We start from the raw sequence: 22,983 nt of genomic DNA, 5'->3' as shown, positions 1-22,983 counted from the left end.
CAGGCACTGGGAGTACATCGGTATGTGAGAAACGGTGTAATCCTTGCTCTCCTGGTCTCATTGAACTTTTTATCGTAAATAGGGCAAAATGTTTAAAAATAAGTAAATCTGGATCAAAGGTATTCTGTGTTCTTGATGTTATTCCTGAAAGTTTTCTATAAATGTGAATTTTTCTTTTTCCCATGCTGGGGATTGTGCCCAGAGCTACATGCTAAGAATGTGCTCTGCTCTACCCGTGAGCTACCTCCCAGCCTTAAAAATTTTTAAATAAAAGATTAAAAAAGGAGAAGGTCACCATATAGGGACTGTAGATAATCTTTTTAAAAAAATTTTTTTTAGTTGTAGATGGACACAATATCTCTATTATTTATTTATTTATTTTACTTGGTTCTGAGGCTCCAACCCAGTGCCTCATGCATTTGAGGCAAGCGCTCAACCACTGAGCTATGACCTCAGCCCCATATGCAGATAATCTTTCTACTGTTTTTCACACATTACTTCATGAAATTAGATACTTGCTTTTTTAAAAAAATGATCATACTTTAAAAAATGGAATCACATTGGCATATTTTTCCTAAATTGCTATTGAAATTTTTATGTTCACTTAAACCATGTTTTATTTGTTTAGGTAATGTGAATGGTACAAAAAGGAAGGACTGGGAAAACAAGTCAGTGGGAATGGAAGTAGAGAGAAAAGCTCAGCATCTGAGTCTTCAGGTTCCACTGAGATCTCACAGTTCATCCTCTTCCTCAGAGGAGAACAGCAGTTCCAGTGCTGCTCAGCCTTTGTTGGCCGGTGAAAAGGAAAGCCCGTCTTCTGTTGCTGACGACCACTTGGTTCAGAAAGAGTTCTTGCATGGTACGAAAAGAGATGATGGCCAAGGGAGGTCAGTATTCAATTAGATTTAGAAACTTGATCATGATAGGAGTGTAATTACTTAAAATAGTGATAAGAAGAAAAAGTTCTTCCCTTTCTACTCCTTAACTTTAGAAAAATTGTTTTGTACCTGAACATAATTACATATTTTAAAGTGTTAATCTGTATTTCAGAGTAAATTTTTTATTCATGAATATGACACACACACACAATCTGAAGATATTACAAAAATCAGTATTTCTTCTCTTCTCAGTGCTCAGAATGGATCATTGTTAGCATTCACGTACTGTCCTCTCATCTAGTGAGTATTCTCTGGTCCTCCTCTGAGCACTGTAAAGGTCGGCCATTCCCTTCTCGGGAAGCACAGTCGCTTAGTGACTGGATGGTGCCTTTCCCTTTTCCTCCTCTTTGGGCTCCATTGCCAGGCCCTGTATTTTTCTTCCTTCCTTCTAGTTTTACAGCCTGCCACTTGTTGAGCACTGTTGGCCCCGTGAACTCCTATGTTTTTAAAGTTGTGGTTGGACACAACACCTTCATTCTATTCATTTGTTTTTATGTGGTGCTGAGGGTAGACCCAGCTCTTTCCCTGAGCTAGGCAAGTGCTCCACCACTGAGCCCTCTGTACATCTTCTCCATAGATTCTCTACTGTTTCCCTAGACAGTCTCATAGCGGTTTGGCTTCACTATGATCTTTAGCTAACATCTTTTAATGTAAAACTTCAACCTAAATCTTTGTCCCTTGAAACCTTTGTAGATTTATTGTAAAGCCGCAGTAATTGTTTAAGCTGCTCAGTTGTTTTTTGGAAACGTATGGGGGATTTGAACACATATTTTGCTACTTTGGATATGATAAAATTTCAGATTTTCTTGTATTTGTAAATGCAGAATCACTAAAAAGATTATACAGGTGATCTCTGTTTATGCTTACATTATATGACACTGAAAATATTGATAGTTTTGCTTTCTGTTTTAGCACTCCTGCAGAAATTTCAGGAAACAGCCCTGTGTCTCCTAACACTCAGGATAAATCAGTAGGTCAGTCTCCTCTTAGATCTCCTTTGAAGCAACAAGCCTCAGTGTGTTCCACCCGACTTGGAAGTACTAAGAGTCTTACTGCTGCTTTTTATGGAGACAAACAGCCTGTTACAGTTGGAGTTCAGTTTAGTAGTGATGTCTCTCGGAGTGACGAGAATGTACTAGACTCGCCAAAGCAGAGGAGAAGTTTTGGTTCATTCCCATACACACCATCGGCAGACTCTAATTCATTTCATCAGTATCGATCAATGGATTCTAGCATGTCAATGGCTGATAGTGAAGCCTACTTTTCTGCAGCTGAGGAATTGGAGCCCATTAGCAGTGATGAAGGCCCTGGTACTTACCCTGGCAGAAAAAAGAAGAAAAAGCAAGCACAGCAGATAGACTACAGTAGGGGTTCCATCTATCACAGTGTAGAAGGGCCACTTACTGGCCACGGAGAAAGCGTTCCGGACCCTCCAACTCTGCCATTCAAAACTCATCCTTCCCAGGCTTCGTTTGTTTCTGCATTAGGTGGAGAAGATGATGTTGTAGAACATCTATATATTGTGGAAGGTGAGAAACCAGTGGAGAGTGAACAGATCACTTCTCAGCAACCTGTGATGAATTGTTACCAGACTTACCTTACTCAGTTTCAGGTACTTAATTGGTCAGTTAAACACCCAACCAACAAAAGGACCTCTAAATCCTCATTGCATCGTCCCCTTGATCTGGATACACCAACCAGTGAAGAAAGTTCCTCATCATTTGAACAGCTTTCTGTGCCAACGTTTAAGGTATACATCAAATCATTAGTTTTTAGCAATGTGTTTATTCAGAAAAGTAGATTTTTGAGAAGTTGTTTTCAGAACTATTCAGTCATTTCGGGTAGACTTTCTTAAATTGTAGCTTCATGTATAACAGTTAGATCTCAGGATTATTGATGAGTATTATGAACTTAAGCAAATTGAGCAATGGTTTAAGATTTTATTAATCTAGTAAATTAACGTATGGTCTGTCCACATTATGTACTACTCCTAAGGTTAGAATCAACTCTTTCTCGTGAAATCATAGTTCTGCATCTTAAAAATAAGATTTTGGCCTTCTTTATAGTGGTTACTGTTCTTTCTACTAATCCTTGCTTTCAGTCAAATCCAGTTCCATTCACTCCATATTTGAGTTCTTAAATTTTTGTATCAATGTGATTATTGCCTATTATTGTGCTGTATCCTGTAAGTCACTTTTTTAGTAAAACCAAAAACATCTCAAAATAAATTCAGCTATGATACCCAATATGAAAACTACTTTTAGAATGAAGAATTATAAGGGAAAATTTTAGGATATTAAAGACCAAAATTAAGCATAAAACATGGAACTGATGAATGATGTTCAGGAATCTTAGGTAGTATGTACTTCTGCATGCACACATTGATATATATGTGTGTGTAGATATGTATTTCATGTCTAACTTTTAGTGTATTCAGTCCTTCTTGATTCAGATATTACATTTTACTTTGTGCTGGGCATTTTGTACAGCGACGAGGGAAACAGACATGGAGCTTCTAGTTGAGAGGTGGGAGACATACCGCTGGTAGATGGACAGGTTAGAATTTGGTTTCAAACTGAGAAGGTTGTTATGATAATCAAAGGCTGCTGGATTAGAGAATGATGGCGAGGAGCTACTGAGATGATATTGACATGGAAGGTAGATGAGGAGGACTTGTCGATGAGAGGACTGGGGGAGACTCTGCATTTCAGGTAGAGGCCCTACTGTGGGAGAGGGTTGGTGTGAGTGAGAAGCAGTGAGTGCAGAAGTCTAAACAAGGGCCAGGTTGTCCAGTTCTTGCAGACCGTGGCACCAGGAGTTCTGATGTTTTAATTGCGTTGGGAAACTCGAGAGCTTTGAGGAAACAGATGTGCTGTCGTGTACTTGGGCTATTAAGTAGAATTAAACTGTCCTTGGGAGAGGACTCAGGGGTGGTTTAGGAGGTCATGAAAGTGGTTTGTCTAGGAGATGACAAAGGCTTGGGGTCAAGGCACAGTAGTAATGACGGAGGTCCTGCCAGCGATAGACATTTGAGTGGTATACAGAAGTAAGAAGCTTTAAGTGATAGTTATGAAGCTTTGGTTTTAAATTCTGCCCGTTTATTATCTTGTCCAAAATAAATTTCTCTTACTGAATTTCAAAATTTTCTTTTTGTTCCATGAGGAAATATGTCAGTATATGACTTTTTTCTGTATAAAACTGAATTGTACACGTGTGCAGAATAGTACTTGACAGGATAGGATTTTTTCAGTATTTACAAAACATATTTCTAGTTTGGCTGAGCAGGCAAATCTCTGGAAAAGATGAGTCAAGGAATTCATTCTTTAAACAACTTCAAATGTAGAACATAATGTTTTCTCCATTAAATCTAAGTAACCAATTGGTATTTACTAGAGTTCAGTTTGGTTAGATTCATTTATTCATTTTATCTTTTATGAATATAAAATACAAGTCTATCTTTTCCTACAATCTTAATGTTTCTCTGGGTCTCTTTTGCTTTGTACTAATTGAAGTGGAGCAAATTATATTCTGCACATGTGTGACTGTAATAATGAACCCCAATATTATAAATAACTATAATGCATGAGTAAAAACATCTAAAAAATTGGTTGTGCTAGGAGAAGACCACAATGAGCTTCAGAAACTCTCAATGTAAAACATCTGTAGAGGAAAAGAATTTGCAATACTGTTGTATTCCTCTTCATTGCTCAACCCTCACAGCTTTACTCTGCCATACAGTGACATAAACAGGAATGAAGTTGGGTATTTTCTGTGATTGTTTCAAATAGACATTTAGGTTGAATATATCAAAATCCTATTAACAAAGTATATGGATGTTCACTATACTGTTAATGCCATTAAATTAGAGAAATAATATTAAAATTATAGACTAATACCTTGTGTTATTATAGGTTATCAAACAGGGGCTCACAGCTAATTCTTTGCTAGACAGAGGCATGCAACTTTCAGGATCGACTTCAAAGTAAGTAAAAATGGCGTGTAAGTTTGAAATCAGTATTCCTTGATTATGAGAGAGGTGGAATTGATTCTGAGTAATAACCATTCTTGATGAGGTCAGGCCTTATTTTAAAACAAATTATCCCCCCAAATTAAGCTTTTTTTGTTTGTCATGGCTTTGGCTCTATTTAAAAGCATTTGTAGTATGACTATGAAACATGCTATGAAAGCCATAGTGTGGCAAATGAAAACTGGGGGCTATTAAGAACTCAGTACTATGTTTTTCTTATTTTAGAACAGCTTCATTAAGTAAATACATTTTAAAATGATTATCTCATTTAATATATTAGCCATCTTTAACCATTTGTAATTTAGTACCTCATTGGCCAGTATTTGAAAAGTATTTGGAATGTGAAATATCAAGTCCAATTCCATGACTTTTCACCAAAATAAATGCAGTTTAAATGTTTCCTCATCTTATGGAATTTCCTACTTCTATTCTTGTTCTTGTTCCTTGTTAAATATATGCTTTGCTTGTTAAATGGCACAGTACACCATATACTCCACTGGAAAAGAAAACTGTTGATAACACAGATGATGAAACGTTAACGGAAGAATGGACACTGGATCAGCCCGTCTCTCAGACCAGAACCACGGCCATAGTTGAAGTAAAGGGAACCGTGGATGTTGTTCTGACTCCACTGGTGGCCGAAGCTGTGGACAGGTACTTTGTGTGAAAATGCAACTGTTGCTTTTTGAAATGACATGTGGTATGTTTATGTTTACATAGGAGATTGTTTCATAGCTTTTTTTGGATACAGTTCAATGTATTTTAGTAGCAAACTTACAGGAACAGCACAGAAGACAGACAACATTAAAGACATGGACTTAGATGGAGGACAACTCAGTTAGACACTAACAGTGAATGCCTGGGATCTACTGTATGACAAAAATGCTAAGAACCCCACTTAGTTGCCGTCAATAAGAATTTTACTTGTTTAAAAAAATCCTGATGCTGGCATTGTCCAAACAAATCTAACAGTTTTATTTGTAATTGTTATACAGTTGGATTGCTGAAACTTGTTCACTGAAACATTTTGACTTGCATTAATGCTTTACGTCTCGAATTTATATTAAAAATTCACACCCAAATGGAAATGGAAAAATGGCCAATACCTGATTTCTGTCCCCTGTTTTTTCCATTCTCAATTATATACTTAGGTACTTAGGTACCTTTTGACCCTATGGAAAAAAAATATCTAACATTTAGAACTACCAATAACAGGAAGACGAGAAAAAGTGTTTTTTGAGAATGAAATGTTTCCCATGGTAGTGAATTCTTAAGCACGTTCTCTGTGTATGCAGCGTGCTAGTTGGATGTCTTCTGGTATAATTGTTTCATGTTTGGCATGATTAATACACAGTTGGGGTTTTCAAAAAGGCCAACTAGATAGGCCTCACTTGCCTCCTGCAAAGCACCAATAGCTGTATCTTGGAAGTGCAGATGTGTTTTGAAATCCTGAGCAATTTCTCGCACCAGATGCTGGAAGGGGAGTTTGTGAATCAGAAGTTCAGTGGACTTGATCAGTCTTGTCAGATGTGTTTCCTCACCCCTCCAGTAGAGGGGGTCCATTCTTGAGATTGGCTTTTGTAGCCAGTTGTTTTCCTGGGTGCTTTACCACTGGTCGGTTTGCAGGCTGTCTGCTTTAGCATGATAGAAAGACCTTCTTACTTATCCCCCTTCTCCTTCAGCTGGAGCTTGGTGGGCTAGAGGTGGTGCTGGTGTTAGTGAAAGCTGTGAACACTGGTAGCTTTTTTTGATTGAGTAAAAAAATGGATGTATGTTTAAAAAGGTCTGTGTTTTAGTGAACATTTGTTACTTTCTCAACCAAATAATGAAATCACAATGATTATTCTATTGATATCTATCTATCTATCTATCTATCTATCTATCTGCATTGGGTTAATGGCCAAATACTCAGGAGCTAATTATTATCTCAAATTCCCATCTAGTTAATGAAAGAATAAGAGGAAATGATAGATGTTCTGCTTGCAAGCATCCTGCAGTCTTCTTAGGGTTATAAAACTAAAGTAAACAAAGCTGAAGTGGAATGCAGAGTTGTGTGGAAATGCTGAGTGCTGAGCGTTAGGGAGAGATAGGGTTTAGTTGGGATCAGTTCTCATGTAGATCTTCCTTTTCTACAAAGGCACATAGTTTTCTTTGATAACTTAAATTGTTAAGATTCTCAGGAGATCTCAGACAAATTAGGAATATAGGAAATCTTCAGGAGATGATAAAAGAATAAAACCCACCAGTTATAAAAAATCAATTAAGAATGGAGACTTCTATGTGACACCTGAGACTTTGAGACTACTAGAAGAGAACGGGGAGACACTTGAGGTCACTGGTATGGGTAGGGAGCTTTTGGACAAGATTCTTAAGAGCACAGGAAACAGAAGCAAATGTGAATGTCTCTGCACAGCAAAGGAGACACTCAACAGAGTGAAAACACAGCCTGCAGAGTGGGAAGAAACACACCTGTCAAGACTGAAATCCAGAGTGTACGTGGCAGCTGAACATAAATAACTCAGTTTAAAAATGAGCAGTGTATCTAAATAGGCATGTTTTTTTTTTTTTTTTTTTTTTTTTTCTGAGAGTACCTCTGGCCCACAGGTATATGAAAAAAGGTCAGCCTCACTAACCCCTGGGAAATGCAGATCAAAACCATGGTGCCATCTCACCTCATCCCAGTAAGAATGACCATCATGGAGGATAGTGAGTGCCTGCAAGTCTGTGGGGACAAGTGGAGCTTTGCACCCGTGGGTGGGAATGTGCAGTAGCACAGGTGTTACGGAAACCACGAGGGTCCTCACAGAATTAAAGACCAGCACCCTACGATCCAGCAGCCCCACTGCAGGGTGGGTGTCAGGTGAGGGAGTTGGTGTGTCCAAGGACGGCCGCACTCGCGGGTTCCCTGCAGCATTCTCAGCAGTCAAGGACAGAACAGCCTGAGTGATCAGACAGTGTGGTCCAAGCACACAGTGGAGTACTGGCCAAGTAGGCAAGGGAGGTCCTATTGTTTGGGACCCCTCGGATGGAACTGGAGGACTTTATGTCGAGTGCAGAGAGCCAGGCACGGAACCACAAGTTCCGCTGGTCTCATTCAGATGTGAATCCAACAAATTGATCTTGGAGAAGGAGAAGAAAGCTGGTCACCAGAGGTCAGGGGGACTGGGGGAGAGGCGAAGGCCGATCAAGGGGCCCTGAGTGACAGCTGGATAGGAGCAAGATGCGATGGTGTTGTGTTGTACGGCAGGGTGGCTTCAGGTGACAGTAATGTGCTGTGCGTTTCAGAAAGCCTCAAGGAGTTGGAAAGTTTTTACCATAAAGAAATGATGGATTTCTAAGGAGATAAGGGTTTAACCTTGGCATTACACAACATATAGGTGTATAGAAACAACACATGTTCCTGCATTAATAATACGTATGATCCTCATGTTTTTATGCATTGGTTAAAGAAAAGGAGTGATTGAAGAGCAGCACTAAGATTGGCACCTCTAAAATTTAGAGAGCTTTGCCTACCTGGTGGTCAATGAGGTAGAAACTCATAAATGTCTCACTTGTGTAATTTCAAAAGATGTGATTGCGGCATTTTTATTTCAACATTGAAGAGTTGTAAATATACAAATGCCTGATTTCACTGATGAATTAGGTCATAATATTAAATAATATTTAAATTTTTAATTTACCTTTTTTTCTTTCCTCAGATACATTGAAGCTATGGTTCACTGTGCTAGTACCCAACATCCAGCTGCAATTGTGGATGATCTCCATGCCAAAGTCCTTAGGGAAGCCGTCCAAAATAGCAAGACTACCTTCTCAGAAAATGTAAGAGCCTTTTATTTTAATGGGCTTAGAAAATTGAGTCCTCATCATGTGTGTGGAATATCCAAACTTGGGAAATATGGATGTATGAAGAGATTGTTAGCAAGTTAAATGGAACCACGTGGACATGTTCAAAAGCCTTGATGTCATTGTACTATGATGAAATAGGAATAAAAGTACCTATTTAAGAAATGAAGGGAGCTGGGGCTGTAGTTCAGTGGCAGAGTGCTTGCCTTGTGCTTGTGAGGCACTGGGTTCGATCTTAGCACTGCATAAAAATAAGAAACAAAGGCATGCTGTTCATCTGTAACTCCAAAAAAAAAAAAAAAAAGAAATGGAGCTTTTTCCTTTTATTTTGAAGTACCTTAGATCTGAGGCTTTTCTGAAGACCCTTGGTCCTCAGGGAAAGACTATTCTTGAGGACTGGTACCTTACTTTTTTAAGAAGCAAAGATGCTCATGTTTCACTTTCCTCTGCATCAGTTGACTCTGACATCACATTGTCCTGCATGAAGTCATGGCCTCCTGGTGTGTGACAGCCTGTGCATGCCATGGCTCTAGCCATGAAGCTAGTTACTTAATAGTCGTCAGATCCTGTGATCTTCTGGTGATTCCATTTGGCATTCAGCTTATCTGTATCATATTTAGATTAGGGAGCAGAGAAGAGGTGAAAGTGTGACTGATTATTTTTAGTGAACCAATTATTCATTATATATTGACATTTATGTGATAGGTAGGATAGAGGAATATGGAAAAATGTAAATTGGAACAGTTCCCAACCAACAAGGAGTCAGTCATCAGAACAGGTCTATCTTCAAGCCAGTAGTAGAGTTTAGTGATCCTAAAAAAAAAAATCTGTTACTAGCTGGTTCTGTCTCTCTGTAGACTTATTTCTCTTGACTATAGATGACTTTTCTCGACCTTATAGCTGCTGGTCTGTTTCCTAGCTCCTCCTCCTCTTTTTTATTTTTGGCACCAGAGATTGAACCCAGGGATGCTTAACCACTGAGCCAAATCCCCAGCCCTTTTTAATTTTTATTTTGAGACAGTGTTGCTTAGGCTCAGAGACTGGTTTTGAATTTGTGATCCTCTTGCCTCAGCCTCCCAAGCTGCTGGGATTACAGGCATGCACCACCATGCCTGGCTGTTTCCTAGCTGTTCTAAAGGTTTGGACTTGAGGGTGGAGTGTTGAACCAGTAGCTGGCATGTAGATAGGGCAGGGTGCTCAATGAATAAGAAGTTATTGCGGATGCTGTAGAAATTGTGAAAGGCCTAGGAAATAATTCTGTTTTCATTCATTTTAGTTATCGTCCAAACAAGATGTCCGAGGAACAAAAACTGAACACCCTACAATAGGAACAACTAATCAAGGACAAGCTCAGACAAATCTTACAATGAAACAAGATAATGTAACAATTAAGGGTCTACAGGCTAATGTTAGCATACCAAAGGTAACACTTGAATGTTTAAAAAAATTTTTTTTGGGAAAATAGAGCTTTGCATTTACCAAAGTATTGAAGAGTTGATAAAATCAAAAACATTTTATTCCTTTGATGATATAATATAGATTTAATATATTATAAATGGCTTACTTAAGCAGAATATTGAGCAGTATTTAAAATGCTCCATGTCCTCCCCATAAAACATTTATTACTATTCCTCTCTGGGAATTTATGACCTCCTTATCTTCCAGTGCATAGTTGTGCCGTTCATCTTTGTAGCTACTCCTTTTCATGTGTTTTATGGTTAAGTAATAACTTTTGATTTTACAACTCAAGTTTGTGATATTTTGTGTGGTAGGTAAACTTATGTTTGTTACAAGCCTCAGTGGAAGAGTCTCCAACTACAGCTCCTAGTAGAAGTGTGACTCACGTGTCCCTAGTGGCATTGTGTTTTGACAGGATTGCTACACAAGTTCGTATGAACAGGTAAGACAGAATTTATTGAGACATGATCATTTTTCTAGATACAAACATAAGACTTGATTTCATCTTTTTAATACATTTCTGAGAATTATAATGTTAAAACTGTTTTGGACTCACAGATTAGTAAAGTGTGTTTTTAAAAGTTTGTATTCTATTTATTCTTAATATTTTTCAGTGAACATTGAGTAATTTGTTATTAATACTAAGTTAGTTAAAATAGTGGAGTGGTTTTTTTAAGAAAGCTGTTTAGTTAAATATTTTCATAGAACTATATCATTTATATATGCTTTTTTCTTTTTCTTAAAGAGGTGTAGTTGAGGAGACCTCAAATAATGCAGACCCTAGTAAAACAACAAATTTTGATAGATACGTTCATGCCACTAAGATGCAACCTCAGTCATCTGGATCCCTCAGATCAAATGCTGGAGCAGAAAAAGGGAAAGAAATTGCTGCCAAGTTACATGTTCATCGAGTGCACGGTCAGCTCAGGGGTCTTGACACAGCAGGTAAGCTCTGCCGCATGTAGGGTTTTCCTTGGCGTGTGAAAACATAAGAAGAGTTTGCAATAGAGAACATGAGTTTTCCCTTTGAATATTGCTACAATTTGAGTATTATATAAGGAAAAGAAATGCATTTCTACATACATGGAAGGCATGGTATCTGACTTCTTACTAACTCAAATTCGGTGTATAATGGAAAGTAAACTTTGGTAAAAAAAAAAAAAATGTGGCTTCAAATTAGGAATGTATCTTTCTCCTATGTATTTTCTTCATAGTAATTGTTTGCCTATTACAAAAGAGAGTGGTCAGTTGTTTGACTTGTTTGTAGAATTTCATGAAGATTAATTAATTGCAATATTAGCAAAGTCCAGGTAGCCTGTACTTAACGTCTGGCAGCAATAAAAGTGATAAACATTCCTCTTAAAGTCCCTGGTAAGTACAAGAAATATATGTAGCATTTTAATATTTTGGACTCTAATGTGTTTTCTCATTTTGAGGTTTAAGTGACCTTAGTTTGTCAGATTTGATCCAGAGGGAAAAATGAGTTTGTTAGTCTTATTTGAGATGATTGCTTTGGGATGGATGACCATTCCTGAATGAACAAATGAGTTCCTGGAATTTGCACTCTGCATTCTGCAGGTTCTGAAGGTTTCATGGCTCCTGTCTACATTCTGGGTCTATGTGACCACTTGGACTTTTTCAAGACTTATTTCACTATCTTTGTGTATGAGGCCAAAATGTTTGACCTAGGGATTGCAAGAAAATTATTAACTATCTGAAATCTGTAGTCCTAAAATTGGTGTAAACAACAACAACAACAAAACAAAACAAAAAAACAGTGGCATGAATGTTAAGAGCTCTGTAGTTTGCAATGATGGTAACCAGTTTGTACTTGGTGGTATTCAGACTGTAAGCAGTACCTTAAGTCATTTTTGATATCCATCATCCAGAAGTACTTCTCATCAAAGACAAAACTCACAATGACATCCCCAGGTGGACTGTTGTATAAATATATAGGAAAAATGTAAATGTCTTTACTTAATATGTGTTAGAAATTTGTTAGTAATCTCATGACATTTGCTAGCCATAGGGAGTTGAAGTAGTTAGGTGTCTGAATGCAGTGTTAGGGGTTATTCACTTTTCATAAATTCTGGAACTTTGATATACTGATTGTATTTCCTGATCAAGAAATCAAAGTGAAATTCAAGCTAAATCCTTACCTTATTTGGTAAAGATTAGAGTATTCATGGGATTAAAGACAAATATCAGTAATTCAAAAATAAGAAAAGTATAGGAAAACATAAGCAAATATTTGCTTTCTAAACAAGGAAGGTTTTCAAATTTTAAGTGCAAAGAAGATATTTACATATGATGGAATAATATATAGCTATTAAAATTAAAGAATTTTTAGTTACCAGAGAAAATTATATCATGGTTTCCTGCTATATGAAAAGTAGGATCCAAAGCCAAGTTTGCAAAATTATTTATGAAGGGCTAGAAAGTGTTTACTTCAAATATAAATAAGTTACCTTTGGGTGGTAAATTTATATGTGTGTTTTTTTTTTATATTCTCAGTTTTTCTTTTCTGTGTTCATTATCTGTAATCAGAGAAATGAGAAAATATAAGATAATAAAACCTCCCAGGCACTAAGGATGGTGGTTTCCTTTTTGTATCTGTAAACAATGGAACCAGGACATTTTTAATGAATTGTAGTGATTAAATAGAAGCTGTTTAGGAAAAGCTGTGATTTTCCTAGAAAATAGTTTTTCTCTAAGGCTGGGTAATTAAAATATATATATATGGTAAAATGATTAAAAGTGGTTTAAATTACTTTACCATGAAGCTGAATTATTTAGGAGCTTATTGACTACACATCTAGAGTACCCTGTAACCTTTCAGATTTATACTAATTTTGAGCAATTACTTACGAATTATGGAATCTTCTTTTTAGGTAGCATTCTTTTAAAAGTTGGCTCATTTGTTTACTTTTCTGTCTTTTTGGCAAAATATTAAGATACCCTTTTAGGACAGCCACTGTGGCAAATGTGTAAATTTAAGTATAAACCATCTGTCTTTAAAAATATTCATTTTGTTCTCTTAATAATAGACATTGGGACCTGTGCCATCACTGCTATTCCTTTTGAGAAGTCCAAGGTTTTATTTACTCTTGAAGAACTGGATGAATTTACTTTTGTAGATGAAACAGATCAACAAGCTGTTCCAGATGTAACTCGAATAGGTCCCAGCCAAGAAAAGTGGGGTTGGATAATGTTTGAATGTGGACTTGAAAATTTAACCATAAAAGGCAAGCTTTTGTAATTGTTGTTGTTGTTGAACTGGTTAAGTGGGGGGCAGTTGGGGCCCTTATTTCTGAAATGTTTTAAACAGTTGTGACTTTGAGTTACCTGAATCCACATAATAAAGCTGAAAGTAGTGTGATATCTGAGATTATTTACCAGGAGTGGGTACCCTATCCCAATTGCTCAAGTGAGGTGTTCCCTCCACTGCATGATCCATAGCTAGGCAGAATGTCCACTCGTATCAAACCTCAGTGTTTGAACAACAACAACAACAAAAATCTGTGATTCAGAAAAACCTCCTAAGTGAAATATAAAGTCACCCAGCTGTTTGAAAGTTTGCATCTTTGAAAAGTTGGTCTTTGATTTAGTAGATATTATTAATCCTTTACTCAGAAAGATACTGAGTTACACACACACATATATACACTCACACACACACACTATATATATATATATATCTCTTCTTAAATGTTATTGAATAATTTTAAAATAGGAGCATTGAATAGTGGTAAGATTTTTTAGATATAGTCATTGGTTATATTTGTTAATATTAGTTCCAATGTAGTAACTAGTATTAGTAATTATATGCTTACAGTTATTTACCTGACAGTTCAATCATACATCACATTTATAGATAAGGGCAGAGTCTTAGTGATCAAACATGATCTTTATGAAATTTTAAGCAGATAGTGTAGAGTTCAGCATTGAAATATGGATATCTGCTGTTCTTAGCAAATAAATCCCCTTTTACAGGAGGAAGACAGTCTGGTGCTGTTTTATACAACAGTTTTGGAATTATGGGTAAAGCTAATGCCACAGAAAGGGGTGGAGTGCTGACATCCAACAATTCTTCAGATTCTCCAACTGGCAGTGGCTATAATACTGATGTCTCCGATGATAATCTTCCATGTGACCGGACAAGCCCTTCCTCAGACTTAAATGGAAACTCTGTCTCAGATGAACAAGTTGGTGATTTTCTAACATAATAATGCTTTGGAAAAATAATATAGAAAGCTATACTCTGAAATCAGAATTGTTAGTATGTATTTGCTTGTCTTCCCTGTTTTGGACTCATGCTGTCTGCTCAGTGTGATAGCTCATTGGAGAGTGTACCAGGACTGTGGCACATTTCTGTCCATCTTAGTCTTACATAGCACCTTGTTTATGTTCTGTACTGAGTAAGCTGTGTGGTCTGTACTTTGGCAGTTGTCACTTTTTATTTTTAGGTTTTGGGTGGTTAGCAGTTTTTAAGGAAATTACAAATATAATGGCTACACACTGAAGAAAATAGTTGGGAAGAACCTAGCGGTTCTTTCTCTATTATCGTGTATTGAAATGACAGCAGTTCAGGGCCCTCTCCGAGCTCCTGCTCTCCTTCCTGAAAGTCCTTGGATTCTGACTTTCCCTTCCGTGGGTTCCCTGTCTTGTCTTGGTCTGTTTCCTCATGGAGCTCTTTCTCCTAGTGTATGAGGTCCCCCAAGGGTCTGTTGTTGGCTCCTCTTTTTTTCTTGCTGTTGATCTACTCCCTGACTGGTTTCATAGGCCAGGCCCACAGTTTAGTGACACTCCTTCCACCAGCAATGCTTTTGGCACTAGCTTTTTACAGAACTGTGCCCAGTGGCTTTTTACACTCCTGCATTTAGATGTGCCATAGGTGCCAGAAGTGCCAATCAGTTTAAAAGCAAATTTGTTGCTAATTTGCCTGGACCTGTACATTATTAATTAATTAATTGTTTATTCCTATAAAACCCCTCCTTCCCTCCTTTTAAAATCTCAAGTTCTGTATCTTTATATACCCAATCTCTGGCTCTTTCTGTATCTTTATATACCCAATCTCTGGCTCTTTGTTTCTGGTCTAAAACCTATGAGATGAAATGTATTTTGAGACATTAGACTTCTATTTTTATTTGCACACTTTTTTGGGTGTTAGGGATTGAATCCAGGGTGTTGCACTTACAAGGCAGAAGTTGTACCACTGAGCTATCTACCAGCCATACATTTTTTAAAAAAATAAATTTTATATATTTATTTTATTTAATTTTTTATGAGAATTGAACCTAGTGCCTCACACATGCTACCATTGTGCTATGACCCCATCCCCATAGATTATTATTATTATTTTAAGAGATGGAGACTTGCTGTGTTGTGTAGACTGGTTCCAACTGTCTGTACTCAGGCCATTCATTCTCGTATCTCAGCCTCCGAAGCAACTGCACTTTAGGTTTTTGTTTTTTTTTTTTAAAGAAAAATAAAAGCAACATGGAATATGTACTACATGTTACATAAACTCCTAATGTGATGTGAGACAGCACTTCATCTTTAAATATTTCTGCACAGCATTAATAAAAACATCAAGCCGGATAAATAGTGTCTCATCAGTTCAGATTTTATTGTCCCTTTGTAAATCAGGTTTTTGAAACTTTTTAGATTTCAGAATTGCTGATAAGAGATTGAACACTATGATTATTCTTTTTTTTTTTTTTTTAGAGAGAATTTTTTTTTAATATTTATTTTTTAGTTTTTGGCGGACACAACATCTTTGATTGTATGTGGTGCTGAGGATCGAACCTGGGCCGTACGCATGCCAGGCGAGCTTGCTACCGCTTGAGCCACATCCCCAGCCCCTGATTATTGATTCTTGATGTTATAATTACTTGTGACCCTTAGGATTCTAAGTTCTTTTTGTGGACATGCTTCATTTTCTTTTTTTTTTTTTTTAATGGGTACCAATGGTGCTTAACCACTGAGCCACATCCCCAGACCTTTATTTTATATTTTTACTTAGACACAGGGTCTCACTAAGTTACTAAGGGCCTGGCTAAGTTGCTGAAGCTGGCTTTGAACTTTTGATCCTCCTGTCTCATCCTCTCAACCTTGTAGGATTATAGGCATACACTACTGTGCCTAGTGTATGCGTCATTTTCTAATCATACTACCAAAACAAACCAAAACTTTTTTTTCTTAGCTAATAGTATTTAAAAGCAAATTACAGATCTGTAAATAGATATAACTGGTAGAAGACCCTTTTCTTTAATATTATGCAACTTACCTCCCTACATTCAGAAGAGTGATGATTGTCCATTTCAAAAATATCATTCATATTTCTCAGTATAGATTCGGATTATTAGCTACAAAATGGCTAAGAATTTTTTTTATTATTACAAAGTGGTATTTAAGTACATGCTACAGTAGTGTTTTGGGGGATACTTTATTTGCCAGTTTGAAATATTGTGTTAAAGTCAAGTGGAGAGTGGACTGATTGCAGAGACCTTAATTCTCTGAAGTATTCTTCAGCTTAATAGTCACATGGTTTCTGGCAAGTCTTACGTTAGCTGGCAAAAGTAGCGGTGAGTATCTATAAGCAAATACAACTGAATGAAGTGATCAATCGAAGCTCTTGAGTTCTTGTATTTCTGATTTACATTTTATAATGCAAGTGGTTTTTACAGTTGTTGCTCCTTGGAGCTTTCAAGTTTCCATAGATATTTCTCAGGTTGAGGTTGAGCAAGATTCACATTGTCTGTTTCATGTAAGAATGCTATCTGTAGAAAACCTAATTAGATGAAAAGGTTTCCACACTGAAACACCAGTAAACTTCTATGTTAGTATTTTTAAGGTATTAATTATACATTAACAAGTTTTGGCATTTTGTTTGGTATAGGATGAAGGTGTCGAATCTGATGATTTGAAGAAAGATCTGCCCCTGATGCCTCCACCTCCAGACTCGTGCAGCATGAAGCTGACCATTAAAGAGATCTGGTTTAGTTTTGCAGCTCCCACCAACGTGAGGTCTCTCACACACGCGTTTTCTAGGTACAGGTTTCAAGAGTCTGTGGTCTGTTGGTGTTTCTTCTGTTTTTCAGTTAGCATGTAACTCTGCTTCACCTATTTTTTGAATTGCTTTCCTGATGTAGCGAATTCAAAAAGTATTAGGGTTGCCCCTTTTTCCTCCTTTCTTCAGACTTTCTGTAGAATTATTCTCACCTTTTGCAACCCAGTTTTTTTCCTAGTGATTTAATTTTATTGTTGCTTGTCATCCTGACTTACACTTTTGATCCTCTTTTCACCTCTGACAAGTGAAAGTATTTTTCCTTTTTCTTTTTTTATTTATTTTTTAAGTGGATGCAATGTCTTTATTTATTTATTTATTTTTTGCAATGTCTTTATTTTACATTTATGTGGTGCTGAGGATCGAACTCAGTGCCTCAAGCATGCTAGGCCAGAATTCTACCACTGAGCCACAACCCCAGCCCTTTTCCTTTCCTTTCTGTTATCCATTTCATAATTCATCAGTGGTCAAAAGGAAGAAAAGTAATTTTGCTTGAATAAACTATACAGTTAGTTGTTATGGGAGGTTGTTTGAAATATAAATTTTTAACAGTTACCTGTAACCTTGTATTGCTTTTAAAAGGCAGCTGAACCTCTTAAGCACTGCAACTCCAGCTGTTGGTGCCTGGCTTGTTCCCATTGATCAACTCAAGTCGTCCTTAAACAAATTAGAAACTGAGGGAACCCTGAGAATCTGTGCTGTCATGGGATGCATAATGACAGAAGCCCTAGAGGTAAGTCTACCCATACATCAGGTTATACATATGTCACTGAAAATAATGTCTTACTGTTAATCCTTGTTGGAAAATGTCAGATCTGAAGGTTCTAGTTACTAACTATCTCTTATTATAGAATCTTTCAAACATATCATTCTAAATCTGTGATTGCTTGATTTCAGAATAAAAGTGTACATTTTCCCCTAAGAAGCAAATACAACAGGCTTACGAAAGTTGCTCGCTTTCTCCAAGAAAATCCTTCCTGTTTGCTCTGCAATATCCTTCATCACTACCTACACCAGGCAAATTACTCCATCATCGATGATGCTACCATGGTGAGCTCCTGAAACCAAATGTTAGCTTTAAAGAGGCTGCCATTCTTGATGTAGACCACTGACCTACAACAGTGAGGTCAGTAAGTTTGAGATGCATGTGGAAAGTCCAAAGGAGAAATCTGGGGAGAAATAGACTAATGGTCAACATTGTGGTCAGATGGTCGATTTCAGGGAATTAACAACACAGCCATATTAGAAGAAGTTGTGGACGTGGATGAGATTGTTCCATGGGGTAAACTGAGTGAAAAGCTGGTTAAGGATGGAATCCCCCAAAATGCTGAAATTTAAAGGAATAATAGGAGGGTTGGAGAGAACTACACAAAATGTGGAGGAAGAAGAGGCAGGAGAAGCAGGAAAGCTGTGTGTTAAAAGCTATAGGAATAGAGATTTAAGCAAGAGAGTGATCACCAGAATCACCAGTATTATCAATGGCCAGGCAAGCCACTGGCCATGCAGGTCAAGAACCTCTACAAAGCAATGGATTTTTAATATGTGTAATATGAATTGTAATGCATTCTGCTGTCATATATAACAAATTAGAATAAAAAAAATTAAAAGACAAGAAGACAAAAGATATTTAGACTGGCATAGCTCTTGTACTTCCTGACTGTGGAGGACTGAGAAGTCCCTAGTACACTTGCCTATCTAGTCATAGGTAGAGGAGCTGGACCAGAGAGAGGATGGCAACATCTCTTATGGATGGGTGCTTCACCAGGTAGCTTCCCCTGTGAGGGAGAATCACAGGATGGCCCTTGTCACTTGATTCTAAAAATGAAGAGGCAGGCTTGTGGACCTGGTATTCCTTAGAAGTAAGTGGGCCGAGTTAGTAAATGGCTCCCTTTAATCAAATTGGCTATTTCTCCTACCAAGAGGAATTACTGGAAAGAAGAGTAAAGAATTAGATAGTTGTTTTCTCTTTAGATTAAGGTGCTAGTAGGAAAATAGCCAAAAATTTCATTCACAATCATCACCTTGTGGGGTAAAGTGGCACCTCATGTCTAGTGTCTTCTTTCACCTGCTGCTGCTGTATTGTTTTATGACAGAAATATGCAGCGCTGTATTTAAAGACTGGCATCTATTAGCTTTCTTTCTGTATAATGAAGTACCTGAGGTTGGGTGCTTAAGCAAGGAGATTTATTTAGCTTACGGTTCTGGAGGTTCAAGGACATCCCAAGTGTGTCTCTGGTGAGGACCCCTTAGTGGATTGCAAGATAGTGGAAGTGTGAGTGAGAGGGAGGGATCACATGGCAAGAAGCCAAAGATGGAAGGGGCCAGACTTAATTTTTTTAAACTACCCTGTCTTGAGAACTAAGAATCTCTCCAGAAATGCATTAATGTATCCAAAGAGCAATACCTCAGTGGTCTCCACCAGGCTCCACCTCTTATAGATCCCATCACCTGTCTACACTGCCACTCTGGGAACCAAGCTTCCAATACAGGAACCCTGGAGGGGTTCTACAGTCAACTTGAAATCTTGGGTAACTTTGGACAAGTTGCTTAACATCTAAGTTTTAGTTTCTTCCCCTCTAAATGAAGCTTTCGATATTTAAATGAACAAATGTATACAAAGCACTTGAAGGGCAACTTCCTACTTTAGTTGACATTCACCCATGTCATTGTTACAGAGTGATGGTCTTCCTGCTTTGGTCACTTTAAAGAAAGGCTTGGTTGCACTTGCAAGGCAGTGGATGAAGTTTATTGTGGTGACACCAGCTTTTAAAGGAGTCAGCTTACACAGACCAGCTCAGCCCCTGAAACCTCATGCAACTGTGGACCATGAGCATGAAGACGGACTTGGGCTGGATAATGGGGGTGGTCTTCAGAGTGATACCAGTGCTGATGGAGCAGAGTTTGAGTTTGATGCAGGTAATTTTGTAAGCCTCAGCTGCATATTTTCTTACCTCTAACAGGATATTTCTTACAGTCATCATTGTCTGATTTTATGCTCAGTCATGTGCATCTTCTATAAATAAAGCTAATATGCCACTTTACAAGGTATCCAGACCCTTTTGTTTTTCTGCTTTAGTTATCAATGAATTATTAATACAAGCATATCTTTTAGCTGGGTGGTACACACTTGGTAGCATAATACTCGTAATGATTTTAATGATTTGTGTCCCAGATTTGAAAATATCGTGGCCTTATTATAGAAGCATGGCTTTTTATTAATTCAAATACATGATGGTAATTTCAGAATCTTTTTGTGGACCTGATTTATATAAGTTAGTTTTATGAAATATAATAGCCTTCTCCTAATCTACCAGTGCAAAGACATCTTTGCATAACAAAATGTTATATGAGTGAAACCTGTAAATTTTCTTTTTAAAATAGTATTTGTTTATCTGGTTTTAAAGGTGCCTTTGTCTTATTCCCATAAGTAAGTTTGGAGGCCTACACTGAATCTACAGATCTGTTAATACAGTGCTGTTTCATTCTTTGCCCAAAGTTAATTTTTATTATTATTATGACATGTAACATCAATGAAAATTTATTACAAATGTTTTGAAAAAATATTAAAAGTCATGGGAAAGAAGAGTAGTCCTAAAATTTCACAACACTGATATGTTGTATTTTATCTAGCTACATTAAAAAATGTTTAGAAAGTGAATGTATTATAAGGAATAGGCTGGATTTTATTTATTTTCCAATATTTAAAGTATGCTCAAAGTTGAAAGAGTCCTGCAGTGAATATCCTTTCTCATTACTGACAGGTGTCTGTTAGTCCATGACAGTCTGTATTTTCTTGAGCAGGATTGAACTGGCATTTGCTATTTGTGTCATTTGCATGTCATATGTGAAAGATTGAATAACAGTTATTTCTTTCTTTTCTTTTTTTTTGCGACTGAGTGAGAGGATTGGGATTTGGGAATAAAGGAGAGAAAAGAGTAAATTTTACCAGATTCTACAATTAATTTGTCACATCATGAAAGTTGAGTGTGGTTATACAACCAGAACAATGAGGTTGATGTTCCAAGGAAGGGTGTGGTAATATCTGACTTGCCTCTTCCTTCACCCATTTCAGCCACAGTCAGTGAACACACAATGCTGCTAGAAGGAACAGCCCAGCGGCCACCTCCAGGTAGCTCTGGACCTGTAACGGGAGCTGAAATAATGAGAAAACTTTCCAAAACTCACACCCATAGTGACTCTGCATTAAAAATAAAGGTGTGTTATTGCTGTTGTTGGTTATTCAGACTTCAAGAGAAGACCTAAAATTTTGTTATTTCAAATTTAAATATTAGCTGTCCCCCCTAAATATTGAAATGATTCATTATGTTGAAATGAACTTGATTAGTAGCTTTTAGGATATATATATATATATATATATATATATATATATATATCCTAAAAGAAATATATATATATATATATTCCTTCCTTCCTTTCTATTCATTCATTCATTCATTCATTCGGTACTGGGGATTGGACCCAGGAGCACTTAACCACTGAGTCATATTCCCAGCCCTATTTATTTTGAAACTGGATCTTGCTAAATTACTTAGGGCCTTTCTAAGTTGTTCATGCAACTGCAATCCTCCTGCCTCAGCCTTCCGAGTGGTTGGGATTACAGGTGTGTGCTATCATGCCTGCCAGTATATATATTTCTTTGAAGACTGTATGGTCAGTAATTACTCTTGAATAAGATATGCTTTAACTTCAAGCCTTCATGCTCTCCTTTGACTTAATTAAATACAGTGTTCAATAAAGTTCAGTGTTGAAAATGTCATTGGTCTTGTAACATCAGTTTTAACAAGAAGCCCTTTAGGCAGTGAATGATCAGTATATGGTTTGGATTAGGGTTTTTATGACTTTGGCTGTGTGGCTTTGCTTTGAGAAGTTCTGAGGATGCTTAATAAGAGACAGCATGTAGCCAAATGGCTCGACATGCCCTGGTAACAACTGTGTTGGCTTGAATCCTGTTCTGTGCCTGATAAGCTCTTCATTGCATCCTGTGTCGGTTCCTCTTCTGCCCGATGGGTTCAGTGCTAACTCCTCTGAGAAGTAACTGAATTAAGACTTCAAAAGTGCCTAGAAGAGGATTGCCACTTAATAAGCTTGTGTTGTAGTAGGTCATTTTTTCTGCTCATTTGCTTTTCTGAATGCTGAAATCAATGGTTAATAATTTTGCTTTCTTTATTTAAAAGTCTACCTACATTTAGGGGACTGGGGTAGTATCTCAGTGGAAGAGCACTTGTCTAGCACATGTGAGGCACTGGGTTCGATCCCCAGCACTGTATAAGAATAAATAAATAAAATAAAGTTTAAAAAAAAGTCTACTTACTTCCATACACAGAATCCATAAAAGAAATAATTGATAGCCAACATTAAAATATAAAATTTCTATACAGAAAAAAAATGTAAACAAAATAGACACACGGCAAGATACTTTTTTCCAAAAATATAAAGAATTTGTCCTAATCACTAAGTAAAAGGCCAAACACCGAAAAGAAAAAAAAAAAAAATTGTTAAGGACATAAACAGGCAGGTCACAGAAAATGTATGTGCACATGTGAAAATATATTCTCTTATAAATAAATATAAATTAAAATGAGATTTCCATTTTTCCCCTATCATATTGGAAGACTAAAACTTTTGAT

General features: G+C 37.1%; 1 protein-coding gene across 5 annotated transcripts in view; it reads left to right on the top strand.

The window, feature by feature from the left end:
* Positions 1 to 22,983, top strand: part of Bltp1 (bridge-like lipid transfer protein family member 1) — a 200,419-nt gene that overhangs the window by 86,356 nt on the left and 91,080 nt on the right. For all 5 annotated transcript variants that reach the window (XM_071614729.1, XM_071614732.1, XM_071614730.1 and 2 more), the window contains exons 28-42: positions 629 to 887; positions 1,851 to 2,688; positions 4,850 to 4,920; positions 5,446 to 5,619; positions 8,664 to 8,784; positions 10,085 to 10,231; positions 10,581 to 10,708; positions 11,012 to 11,211; positions 13,314 to 13,511; positions 14,260 to 14,471; positions 17,168 to 17,319; positions 17,918 to 18,068; positions 18,233 to 18,385; positions 20,011 to 20,251; positions 21,408 to 21,550. In XM_071614729.1, coding sequence (XP_071470830.1) covers positions 629 to 887; positions 1,851 to 2,688; positions 4,850 to 4,920; positions 5,446 to 5,619; positions 8,664 to 8,784; positions 10,085 to 10,231; positions 10,581 to 10,708; positions 11,012 to 11,211; positions 13,314 to 13,511; positions 14,260 to 14,471; positions 17,168 to 17,319; positions 17,918 to 18,068; positions 18,233 to 18,385; positions 20,011 to 20,251; positions 21,408 to 21,550 — 3,188 coding nt within the window. The remainder of the gene's footprint in view (positions 1 to 628; positions 888 to 1,850; positions 2,689 to 4,849; positions 4,921 to 5,445; positions 5,620 to 8,663; positions 8,785 to 10,084; positions 10,232 to 10,580; positions 10,709 to 11,011; positions 11,212 to 13,313; positions 13,512 to 14,259; positions 14,472 to 17,167; positions 17,320 to 17,917; positions 18,069 to 18,232; positions 18,386 to 20,010; positions 20,252 to 21,407; positions 21,551 to 22,983) is intronic.

This window comes from Marmota flaviventris, chromosome 7, assembly GCF_047511675.1.
Source record: "Marmota flaviventris isolate mMarFla1 chromosome 7, mMarFla1.hap1, whole genome shotgun sequence".
Lineage (NCBI taxonomy): Eukaryota > Metazoa > Chordata > Mammalia > Rodentia > Sciuridae > Marmota > Marmota flaviventris.
Note: the sequence above shows the minus strand (reverse complement) of the source record. Positions and strands in the feature narration are given on the sequence as shown.